This window comes from Oncorhynchus mykiss, chromosome 22 (assembly GCF_013265735.2).
Source record: "Oncorhynchus mykiss isolate Arlee chromosome 22, USDA_OmykA_1.1, whole genome shotgun sequence".
In the NCBI taxonomy this organism is placed as follows: Eukaryota; Metazoa; Chordata; class Actinopteri; order Salmoniformes; family Salmonidae; genus Oncorhynchus; species Oncorhynchus mykiss.
The window spans coordinates 19,753,197-19,766,156 of record NC_048586.1 but is presented as its reverse complement, the minus strand read 5'-3'; the positions used below and the strand labels follow the sequence as shown (position 1 = coordinate 19,766,156).

The following is a 12,960-nucleotide window of genomic DNA, read 5'->3' as shown; positions in this document are numbered from 1 at the left end:
CAATTTAATCAATTTTAGAATAAGGCTGTAACATAACAAAATGTGAAAAAAGTCAAGGGGTCTTAATACTTTCCGAGTGCACTGTAAATACCTGGTAATTGTCTGTACCATAAAATTAAGTGTTAGGCTAAATGTATATTCTCCAAACACACAACAAGGGCAGGAGGGAAAGGAAGTACTACAAGTGTCACGGCTGTTGGAAGGAGCAGACCAAGGTACAGCGTGGTGAGCGTACATTTTCTTTATTAATCCAAATGACGCCAAACAAAACTATAAACACTAAAAAAACTAACCGTGAAGCTCACAAGCAAAGTGCTCTAAACAAAGTCAACCTCCCACAAACACAGGTGGGGAAAAGGGTACCTAAGTATGGTTCCCAATCAGAGACAACGATAGACAGCTGTCCCTGATTGAGAACCATACCCGGCCAACTACAAAGAAATTGAAAACATAGAATGCCCACCCCAACTCACACCGTGACCAGACCAAAATAGAGACATAAAAGGGATCTCTAAGGTCAGGGCGTGACAATAATTGAACATGAGGAGGCCAAACGCAATAAGACATCTATAGACTAAGGACAATTCCACAGAAACAGAATGACAATGAGACTCCAGTTTTTCACTTTGAAAGTACACCAAACAAAAAACATTGATTGCAAAGTTAAACAAACCAACTCTATTTCCCACTTTTAACCATTTCCACTGAAAATTTTACAAAAACACATTTTGTTCGAAGAACTGTGCAGGAGTAAATCTTGGTAACAGAATGTAGGTAAAATCTCCCTCAGTTTTTGTGACCACGTTTTTTTAAAACTCTGTTATATCTACTTTGAATTAAGAATGGGGTGTCAGCTATGATATAACACCTTGAGTAAAAAAAAAATATGTTTAAATTCTAATTGGTACAGACTGACATCATGGGTCCCCGAATTGTACTATACAGAAATGCATAATTCTCTTCATGGTTATGTATCCTGAGTAGGTACACAAAGGTAGACAACTTTAATATCCTCCTTTGCATGTTTGGGTATGATTCTACACACTGGCTATTATTCTAATGAGCTCTGCCCCCAACAAGACCGCATTTGGTTTAGTCCAGACCAAATCTCTACCAACCATAGACTATGTTTCACAAGTTTGGACATCCCAGTACAGCACAGTAGAGTGGAGTCCAGTACAGTACAGTATAGTACAGTACAATACAGTAAATTATACTGTACTCTACTCAAGTGTGCTCTAAGGTACTCAATGACTGTTTATGAATGGACAAAGCCATCGATCACGTAACATCCTTCATTCCTATGTGAAGACTCAATAGAGCATTTGAAGCCAAGGATGTCAGTTAAGGTGGTGTTTCATGGATACATAACATGCACAGTTTGAGCTACTTCAAGAAGTGACGTTGCAGGCTAGCTCAGTGCTGCCCCTTCTCATTGAATATCTCAAGTTGAAGGCCGACCAGAGTACTGCAGGCTGCCATTAGCAACTAAACTATCCTAACTTCTTCTGTGTGCGATTTTAAAATAATCAGTTCGAGGACATACATCTGCTGTAATAGAAGCAATTATTGGTTCCTTGGTTGTCTTCTAAATATACCTATATTTTTTACACAAATATCGACATTTTCCAAGTCACTATAATGGGGAATCCTGTTTTCTGCAAAGAATACCTGCAGTACCACGGGTCGGCCTTGAACTTCATGGCTTCGGTGAGAGGGGTCAGTGTTCTTACCTGACTGTACTGCACTAAACTTTACTCTAGTGTTCTGTTCTGTACTGTTCTGTATTGTACTGACTTCTACTCTACTTGACAAAATGTCAACCATTTTTCAACATCCATTGACGTCCGGTGTCGGTCGGTGCTCAGTGGGTGAGAGGGCTGGTTACAGTACAAGGAAAGAGAGGGGGCTCGTGGGTAGGTGTCAGTAAGAGCCGGGAGAGGTGACATTAACTGGAGAGAGAGAGAGAGAAGAGAGGCAGAGAGACAGAAGGAGGGGTTGTCCAGACTGTTTTCACACTTTCTTTGACCACCAGATGACAGGAAGAGAAAGAAAACAGTTATGAGCTGAACATAACAGTTATGAGCTGAAGGGAGAGAAATGGAAAATATCTTAAAGATATGTGGCTTTTTGGTAAAGTTTTTGTGCTCTATTTGTTGTGCTCCTATGAGCTTTTTACATGTAAATGCCCATAAACATAGTGGGGTCTAGGAACAAGGTCGCTCGTCACTAGATAAGAGAAGGCACACACCTGTATGCATATCACCTCTCTCTTCCCATATATGGAGGGAGGGAGAGAGGGAGAGAGAGCGCAAAGTTCAGGTGCTGTAAATCGCATGGTGAGATGTACAGGTAGTCTGCTGCTGCCTGCTAGATCCTGACACATCTCGCCCTCTCCTCTCCACTCCTGTTCCCTCCACATCAGGTGAGTCCTTTGTACAAAGTAACAAGCTAACAGTCGGTTTCTGTGTGTTTTCGCAAAGACGTCATGTAGAAAATGGGCATTTATGCGGCATGAGCTCTATTGATGTGGACAATTAAGGACAAATTATGTCTTGGTCGCTGTGGAACCATGGGAGGTTAGCCAGGGAAAAGTCGCACGGGGATAAAGAAAATGTCTCTAAACATTGGCTTGACGCTAGGCAATATTTCCTATACTTACAGAAGGCAAATGTTGATATTAGTTGGCAAGGGTCTTATTACAACATTATTGTGTTTTGATGTACACTATATATACAAATGTATGTGGACACCCATTGAAATTAGTAGATTCGGCTATTTCAGCCACACACGTTGCTGATTGGTGTTTAAAATCGAGCACAACAGACTATGAAATCTCCATAGACGAACATCGGCAGTAGAATGGCTTTACTGAAGAGCTCATTGACTTTCAACATTCCACCGTCATAGGATGCCACCTTTCCAACAAGTCAGTTTGTCAAATTTATACCCTGCTAGAGCTGCCCCGGTCAACTGTAAGTGTTGTTATTGTGAAGTGGAAACGTCTAGGAGCGACAACGGCTCAGCTGCGAAGTGGTAGGCCACACAAGCTCACAGAATGGGACCGCCGAGTGCTGAAACACTCACTACCAAGTTCCAAACTGCCCCTGGAAGCAACGTCAGCACAATAATGGTTCAGAAGGAGCTTCATGAAATGTGTTTTCAGCCGCACACAAGCCCAAAATCACCATGCGCAATGCCAAGCGTCAGCTGGAGTCGTGTAAAGCTCGCTACCATTGGACTCTGGAGCAGTGGAAACGCGTTCTCTGGAGTGGTGAATCACGCTTCACCATCTGGCAGTCTGAAGGATTAATCTGCGTTTGGAGGATGCCAGGAGAATGCTACCTGCCCCAATGTATTGTGCCAACAGTAAAGTTTGGTGGAGGAGGAATAATGGTCTGGGCCCGTAGTTCCAGTGAAGGGAAATCTTAACGCTACAGCATACAATCACATTCTAAACGATTCTGCGCTTCCAACTTTGGCAATAGTTTGGGGAAGGCTATTTCCTGTTTCAGCATGACAATGCCCCCATGCACAAAGCGAGGTCCATACAGAAATGGTTTGTCAAGATCAGTGTGGAAGAACTTGACTGGCCTGTGCAGAGCCCTGACCTCAACCCCATCAAACCCCTTTGGGATGAATTGTAACGCCGACTGCGAGCCAGGCCTAATCGCCCAACATCAGCGCCCGACCTCACTAATGCTCTTGTGGCTGAATGGAAGCAAGTCTCCACAACAATATTGCAACATCTAGTGGAAAGCCTTCCCAGAAGAGTGGAGGCTGTTATAGCAGCAAAGGGACGGACCAACTCCATATTAATGCCCATGATTTTGGAATGAGATGTTTGACGAACAGGTGTCCACATACTTTTGGTCATATAGTGTATTTCTAATCCCTTTTAAGACTTTTTATGTTAGATGTATTGTAAGACCCCTTTCCCATATTTGACCAGAAATCTAAGCATTTGCTTATTCCTAATTTTCAGGATGGAAAATGGTTGAAAAATGTATATACCTTAATTACTCAAAATTATAGACTCTTAGCCTTCATTTTACACCAAAGTTGATATGCTCCTTTAAACTTCACATGTTAGTGCTCATGGGTAATTTTACATGGTACACACTGTGGGGTCTAGGAACAAGGTCGCTCGTAACTAGATAAGAGAAGGCACACACACCTGTATGCATATCACCTCTGTTTGCCATATATGGTCACTAAAGTAATCGACAATCAAAAGTGTGCGTGTGTGTGCGTGCATGTGTGTGTGTGCGTTAGAGAGAGATGTTAGAGAGAGACAAAGTTCAGGTGCTATAAACGGGTTGGTGAGATGGGCAGGTAGTGACACATCTCACCCTCTCCTCTCCTCTCCACTCCACTCCTGGTCCCTTCACATCCGGTGAGTCCTTTGTACAACGTACCAAGCTAACAAACCGTTTCTGTGTGTTTTCGCAAATAAGTGATGTAGCAAATGGGAGTTCATGTGGAATGAGCTCTGTGTTGAGGTGGACATTTAAGGAGAAATTATGTCTTGGTCATTGTGGAACCTTGGGAGGTTAGCTAGGGAAAATGGCCTCAACACGTATCAGATATATAGCTATCAGCTAAAGTAGTGACATTTTTTGCCTAAAAATGTATTCATATTGATTATAGAAGAAACATTTATTTGTCTGAAAATGTGTCTGATAATGTGTATATTGTCAGTAACAATATGTCTAAAAATAAGCAAAATCAAAGAGTAGTATATTAATATTTATATTGTTAAGGTTGAATAAATGAATGTGAAATTTGTTTTACAGAATCTAGACATACTCCATATTTGAGAGAACACTATAAGGAGGATAATTACACCGAGATGTTGTCTGTATCATATACGGTTCACAGATCATAGGGTTTTACAGGAGGCATGTATAAGGTCTAGAAAAGGCCCATTTCATCATGATTTTCAAAGAAATTGCATGTGATACATATTTAAACACCATGTTAAACATCCTTCCTCCCATTGATGATCCTATGTGAGAATTGCCAGTACAATCTGAGATACTAAAAATATTTTCCGCCCTATTATCCAATCATGACACAGGCAAGATAAGTGTCGTTGTGATGAATCATTATTGTATTACTCAACAGACCTCTGAACAGCAGTTATGGGAGGAAAAATGGTGCTGATAAGTTGACTCAAAGTTATTGTTTTATGATAAGCAAACACGCATTTATACTGTGGTTACTCTACAAGTAGAAAGGCTCATTATGAGCGCAACAGTCTAACTTATCGTCAATTTGAAATGAGCATCTTGTGAACAATCACTCACTTGGTTTTATTCCATTTGACAACATACAGAAACAAAAATCAAATAGTTTTCAATATCATGAATTTGGCTGGGATGTGCAAATCAGAGAGTGTTTTTGAGGACATACATGCACTGCATGGAACAAAAAGGAAAGATAAGCCATAGGCTTAGCAGTGATACACATTTAAACAATATGCACACACAAACCTACATGTACAAATTACCTCGACTAACCTGTAGCCCCGCACATTGACTAGGTACTGTTACTCCCTGTATATAGCCTCGTTATTGTTATTTTATCATGTTACTTTTTATTATTTTTTACTTTTGTTTATTTGGTAAAAAATGTCTTAACTCTTCTTGAACTGCACTGTTGGTTAAGGGCTTATAAGTAAGCAATTCCCTGTAAGGTCTACACCGGGTAGACATGTGACAAATAACGTTTGATTTGATTTGAAACCAGCATGGAGCAACTACACAGTAACGAGTTGATGAGGCTGTGAATAGCCTATCATGGGTCTTTGTAGTTATGAGCCTTATATTTATTATTGAATCTACCCAGGGTGTTGGGGTGGGTCATTTGATTGGTTGACAAAACACTCAGGATACAAAGGGCACAATGTAATAGGCCTGCTAGTCTGTTTCAGCGATGGCTGCTGTTTGGTTTAGAAGCCATATGGAGACGAGTCTGTGGTTACAAGAAACAGACAGAGTGCAAACACAGCACAATATTACTTTATGGTCCACTGCTCATAAACTGAACTGGGCTTCATGGTCTATCAGCAGCCAGCCAACTAGCCAGCCTGCCAGCCAGTCAGCCACACAGTATGCTGTTCCAGCCGGCCCTCTCATTCTCTAAATGAAGATTCTATTAATCGGGAGAAATAGTTCTGTTTAGTGGATGTTTTGCTCCTGTATGTTGTTGGGGACTATCGCTACTTGATATTCAATTGAAGCCTTTTCACAGTGGACATTTGAATAAGAGTAGCCTACTCTGTGTCCGAGAAACCAGTCCTAAAGGTTTAATGCCTTGACAAGACCACAGTTCTCTATCTCTCCCTTAGATTGATCGAGAAATGATATCAGCATTATCATAAAAACTTGTCTTCGCCTCAGCAGCCAAATGTACCAACTAAATGACAAGCCATAAATGTGTCAATCCCTGTATTTACAGCATGCTGTACAATGGAATGGACCACAAAATTAAGCACACGTTAGACACATATCTAGTCATAATTCTGGCAGGTCCTCGATACAAATAAGGCATGAGACCATGATGCAAAAGTTGACATTCAGCTATCTGTCAATATATACAGTACCAATATAGCAATATAACTGTAGACACTGTAGTAAGGCACCATATGTTTTGACATTCACAAAATTGGAGACTGCTGTGTTTAAGACTGTGGTAACAATTGGGAGGTACTGAGACTTTCACTTCCTGCTTTGTGGCAGCTGTTTACGCTCCCCCTGCAATGGTGGCTTCAAAATATGCTGTTCCTTTTGTGTAGTACAATGAGCACAGACTTAGACACTTTTGAGCAGTATACTCCCGTTACCATTCTATGACCTGAGATAGGAAATACTCTACTGAGGTCACATCCAGGAGTGAAAGTAAGGCAGTACGGTCTGGTACGGCGTGCCGGCAAAATAAATAGTGGGGGTATGGCATACCGGTAAAACATGATTAAAACAAAATAATTAAAGCAAAATGCCAAGAAAATTGTAGGCTATTACACTATTACAGTGCCTTGCGAAAGTATTCGGCCCCCTTGAACTTTGCGACCTTTTGCCACATTTCAGGCTTCAAACATAAAGATATAAAACTGTATTTTTTTTGTGAAGAATCAACAACAAGTGGGACACAATCATGAAGTGGAATGACATTTATTGGATATTTCAAACTTTTTTAACAAATCAAAAACTGAAAAATTTCAGTGCAGCAAACTCTCTCCAGAAGTTCAGTGAGGATCTCTGAATGACCCAATGTTGACCTAAATGACTAATGATGATAAATACAATCCACCTGTGTGTAATCAAGTCTCCGTATAAATGCACCTGCACTGTGATAGTCTCAGAGGTCCGTTAAAAGCGCAGAGAGCATCATGAAGAACAAGGAACACACCAGGCAGGTCCGAGATACTGTTGTGAAGAAGTTTAAAGCCGGATTTGGATACAAAAAGATTTCCCAAGCTTTAAACATCCCAAGGAGCACTGTGCAAGCAATAATATTGAAATGGAAGGAGTATCATACCACTGCAAATCTACCAAGACCTGGCCGTCCCTCTAAACGTTCAGCTCATACAAGGAGAAGACTGATCAGAGATGCAGCCAAGAGGCCCATGATCACTCTGGATGAACTGCAGAGATCTACAGCTGAGGTGGGAGACTCTGTCCATAGGACAACAATCAGTCGTATATTGCACAAATCTGGCCTTTATGGAAGAGTGGCAAGAAGAAAGCCATTTCTTAAAGATATCCATAGAAAGTGTTGTTTAAAGTTTGCCACAAGCCACCTGGGAGACACACCAAACATGTGGAAGAAGGTGCTCTGGTCAGATGAAACCAAAATTGAACTTTTTGGCAACAATGCAAAACGTTATGTTTGGCGTAAAAGCAACACAGCTGAACACACCATCCCCACTGTCAAACATGGTGGTGGCAGCATCATGGTTTGGGCCTGCTTTTCTTCAGCAGGGACAGGGAAGATGGTTAAAATTGATGGGAAGATGGATGGAGCCAAATACAGGACCATTCTGGAAGAAAACCTGATGGAGTCTGCAAAAGACCTGAGACTGGGACGGAGATTTGTCTTCCAACAAGACAATGATCCAAAACATAAAGCAAAATCTACAATGGAATGGTTCAAAAATAAACATATCCAGGTGTTAGAATGGCCAAGTCAAAGTCCAGACCTGAATCCAATCGAGAATCTGTGGAAAGAACTGAAAACTGCTGTTCACAAATGCTCTCCATCCAACCTCACTGAGCTCGAGCTGTTTTGCAAGGAGGAATGGGAAAAAATGTCAGTCTCTCGATGTGCAAAACTGATAGAGACATACCCCAAGCGACTTACAGCTGTAATCGCAGCAAAAGGTGGCGCTACAAAGTATTAACTTAAGGGGGCTGAATAATTTTGCACGCCCAATTTTTCAGTTTTTGATTTGTTAAATAAGTTTGGAATATCCAATAAATGTCGTTCCACTTCATGATTGTGTCCCACTTGTTGTTGATTCTTCACAAAAAAATACAATTTTATATCTTTATGTTTGAAGCCTGAAATGTGGCAAAAGGTCGCAAAGTTCAAGGGGGCCGAATACTTTCGCAAGGCACTGTATGTATCATTGCAGCATGAAAAATGAGCAAATGGGATTGAAAACGTTTGGTTTAGCTTATGCTCCAAAATGTGATGTGGTTCTACGAGAACACTCACACTTTGCCAAGGCAGGGAGAGATGAGTGGCAGGCAGCAGTAGACGTACTGTATCAATTCTGGCCTAATGACAATTGCCAAATGCCGTTACACTTTTTGGTGTTTTGTGTAACAGATGTCTTTTTCCATTCACCACTGTTTGGAGTCTGGAAATATGTTGCGAGTGGATGAACATGTGCGGTTAGCCTAGTGAAGGAGCTCTTTGAAGTGATTGCTTGACAATCAGATGACAACATCAAGACTGGTTGTGTTTATGCCACAGTAAAAGGTCGAACATTTTAATAGTTAAATGAGAAATCTTTACGGCTTGGCCCACAGAGATCCTATTGAATCAATGGGGATTCTGTATGGAATTCTATGATAACCCAACACTAAACAATACATTAATTGCACTATAACAGTGACAAACAGTGCCCACAAACTGTTAGGGCCTACATAAAGCTGACCCAACAGCAGTCCCAACACCTTACGACTGCTACACCTGGCTTTCAACGGAGCCTTGTCTGGCAGCGAAACAGTTAATTCAGCCGCATTTATTGCCTTTAAAAGAATCAAAGCTGATATGGCTGACTTGCTTGAACAAATGTGATTTCTACTGATGATTGCGATGTACAAAATATGGCATAAGGGGACGACAAGCGGATAAGAGGCTATCCATAATTTCGATTAATACATTAATGAGCGAGCAACGACGAACGTCGTCAATATAACTGTTTGTTCAGCACTTTTGAAATGTACAGCGACAGAATTCAGAACATGGGCAGTTCTTACAGTGTACTCCCTGTACAACAAGTTAGAACCATAGGATAAATAAAGGGGGCATATAAACAGACAATGAAAGCTCTTACAACATTCAATGATTACATTTCTCTAAAACAGGTTATAGGCTACAGTACATGTGCACCACCAAGTTAGAACAGTAGGTGAAATTAAGAGGTGAAAATAGACGTCAAATAACACAATTCTATTATAGAATGTTGCGTGTGCTGAATTTTCACGTGCAAGCCAAGTGCCACCACTACTATCAGTGGCACTGTCAAAGCTGAACAAAAAAAAGTTGGCAAACAAGCACACGGCCACGAACTATGTGTTTACAAAACCGTGTTGGTGAAAGTAGACCAAATTATTAGGTTGAGGCACATGAGCTACTAACAGCGCATTACATAACATACACTTAGTATTACTTTCTTAGCTACAGTATACATGTCTCCCTGGCATATTACATTGTTTATGCAGCAGCATACAAGACATTTTTGGACTCGCGGCAGTTCTTTGTGGGCAAATTTTGTCATGAAACTTTGTCATTAGTCCGGCATACTCTGGATTTATCGTGGGAACTCTGAGAAAAAAACACACAGCCACTCCACTGAATAGCAGGCTAACATTAGTGATTGCTTTGCAATGCTTGAGGTTAGCCACTGATTCCTTCCAAACGACTCATTGTTGAATTTGCGATTTCCAGCTTGTTGTGTAATGTTTATGTTCAATGACCGATGAGCACCGATACGTTTTATCTATAATTTCTCTTCATTATTAATCTTTATATGACAAGGATTAAAAAGGAGTTGCCTGTAGATTGTCGACTTGATCCATGAAGACTTTGAAAGTAAGATATTGACAAGATCAGTCCAATCAAAGCTACTGTGCATATTACCTGATTTGACATCATTTTATCTGTGGCCAATGACCTTGAGCCTTCTTGAAAGGGCACTTGTAACATAACTCTATGGCAGGACCCAAAGGGCTGAAATTCTGGATGTCTACCCTTACTAAGGACTTAAACTTGGTGATGACGTACTGTCTCCATGAGTGACAGAAAACTGAGCCAATCAAGGCGCAATGCTCATATTTTCTGCTGGATCACCCCACCACAGAAAGTACTGAGCTAGGCTGAAACACCTGCATTTTGGAGCTGCCTTACTCAAAAAAACAAAAAAGAGACCATGTTTGTATGCAGCTTTATTAGCTGAATTATATATATACTTTTTTTATACATTGTTTGCAAACTAATATGAGATATGTATTAATGCCAAAATAATGACTGAAAAACAGACAAGCCACCCCCCCAAAATAAAAAAATACATTTATTTATTTATTTTTCAAAAAATGTGGGGCTCAAAACAGGTGGGGCTCTGATTAGGCCCACACACAAGCGTGTGCACACAAAGGGCATCCAGTACAAGGAATACATTGAATCTACTTTCCCCCCCCCCCCCCACACCCCCTTCCCTCTAGGTATCTTCTCCAAGCTGAATCTGGCACCATGCCACAGATCGAGGTCAAAACCCAAGTTGCAAAAGTCCTCAATAAAACCACGCCAGGGCTGCAGATATGGAGGATAGAGGTGAGAGAACAGCACATGTTTCCTTTGTCATCACTACATAATGAATATGCCGAACATGTAAATAACAATTTAGGTTAATTATCAAACTTTTTCTCACACAATGAAATGAAATGCAATTGAACTGGTTCCAATTTTCCAATTGGTCAGGCCTTGGAGATGGTGCCTTTCCCTTCTAAAGCATATGGAAATTTCTATGAAGGAGACAGCTATATCATTCTATACGTAAGTAATCAATGCAACGTTATGATGCACCCAAAATAATACATACAGTGACATCCCAGTAACATCATGTCTCTCTCTGTCTGATCTCGTAGACCAATAAGATGAACAGCTCATTCACCTACGACATCCACTTTTGGCTCGGAAAGGACACCTCCAACGACGAGCAGGGGGCGGCGGCCATCTACACCACCATGATGGACGAGCACCTGGGGGGTGTGGCTGTGCAGCACCGCGAGGCGCAGGGCTATGAGAGCGACACCTTCCGTGGATACTTCAAACAGGGCATCATGTGAGCTATGTAGTCCACACCCTACACCTGCCTACTGCATGGAAAGAAAAGGAACAGCTCTGATACAATGATTCCCATTGAACACAGACAAATTAGCAGCAGCTCACATGTATCCAATGCAACGTCACTATTTACACTAGAGACAAGCAACTTAAGTTCCTCCAACTCATCACTCAAATAAGCCACCATGTTGGCTTAACCTTGTGGTGACGTACCTAACATGTAATGGGTTTCAGAAGCATCAGAGGTGTATTCACTAGGAAACGAGTAGAGACAAACAGGCTGAAACGGGAAGGGATCTACCTGAAGATGTCCAATAAGAAAAACACATTTTTGTTTCAAAACCTTTTGCTGAAATTTGCGCTATTGAATACAATCCTGGTAATTGCCAAATAACAACAGAAATGGTTCCATCTGACAAAATGTCTTGCGCATGTTTTTCTGCAGCTACAAGAAGGGCGGCGTGGCATCTGGGATGAAGCAGGTGGAGACCAACACCTACAACATCCGTCGCCTGCTCCATGTCAAGGGAAAAAAGCATGTGGTGGCTGGAGAGGTGAGAAAGCTCAAGCCAACAGTGACCCTTGTGCCTTCACAGCCTCTGCTCTGCCCCTGACTAGGATGTCTACTTCAGTTACCATATTTTCTTCTTCAATTTGACTTGACTAGAAACAGCTCAGCCGGTGCATGTCACTTCCTTTTCTGCCTCGGAACAAATGCAAAACACTTCATGTACAGCGGATTGAACTTAAGTTCAAGTGCATCAATTATTAGTCACATTTGCTGCGCCACTGGCTACCGTGTAGCTCCTCACTGACATAATCACAAGAAAGCCTATCAAGAAATTACACTGACGTGCCTTATCCATTACAAACATTCCAAGGTTAAAGGTTGACTCAGCCAAATGACATTGCGACAAGCAGCACCTCGCTTCACGCTGTGTACAGCGGGACAAAAACAGCAGAGAAGTTGAGCCTATTAGTTGTTTGCGGAAATTGACCCATTATGCTGTTTATTTTCTGCATCTATGTCATATCGCTGAGTCTACCTTCAATGTTCAACTCAGACATACTACTAATTGTGAAAGCTGAGTAGAATAAGGAAGATATTGTTAACCCAACGAGTACCCCATAATGCCGGTGCGTTTTAGACTTCTAACCCCTTTTTCCCAAAAAATGTAGCTACAGACTTCTGGGTTGTACCATTGGTACAAGTTCATCTGCATCCACAGATACCAACCATTCTGTGTGATTAACGGGGGCTGTGCTAGAGTGGTGTTTGTGAAACAAGGGAGTATTCCAAAGGGTCCCGGTGCCAGGTCTTTTTACAGAAACATCTGTGGAGTCCAAATGATTGGAGCTACAAACTATTAAAATCTATCTATA

General features: G+C 41.3%; 1 protein-coding gene across 2 annotated transcripts in view; it reads left to right on the top strand.

The window, feature by feature from the left end:
* The first annotated feature begins 2,296 nt into the window (after nt 1-2,296).
* The window catches only part of vil1 (villin 1), a 20,141-nt gene continuing 9,477 nt past the window's right edge, over nt 2,297-12,960 (top strand). The window contains exons 1-5 of one of the 2 annotated variants that reach the window (XM_021579239.2): nt 2,297-2,425; nt 10,956-11,064; nt 11,212-11,286; nt 11,379-11,575; nt 12,023-12,131. In XM_021579239.2, coding sequence (XP_021434914.2) covers nt 10,984-11,064; nt 11,212-11,286; nt 11,379-11,575; nt 12,023-12,131 — 462 coding nt within the window. In that variant the 5' untranslated portion in view covers nt 2,297-2,425; nt 10,956-10,983. Of the gene's footprint in view, nt 2,426-4,291; nt 4,397-10,955; nt 11,065-11,211; nt 11,287-11,378; nt 11,576-12,022; nt 12,132-12,960 lie in introns of those variants that run through there. The other variant, XM_021579240.2, reaches the window with a different exon arrangement.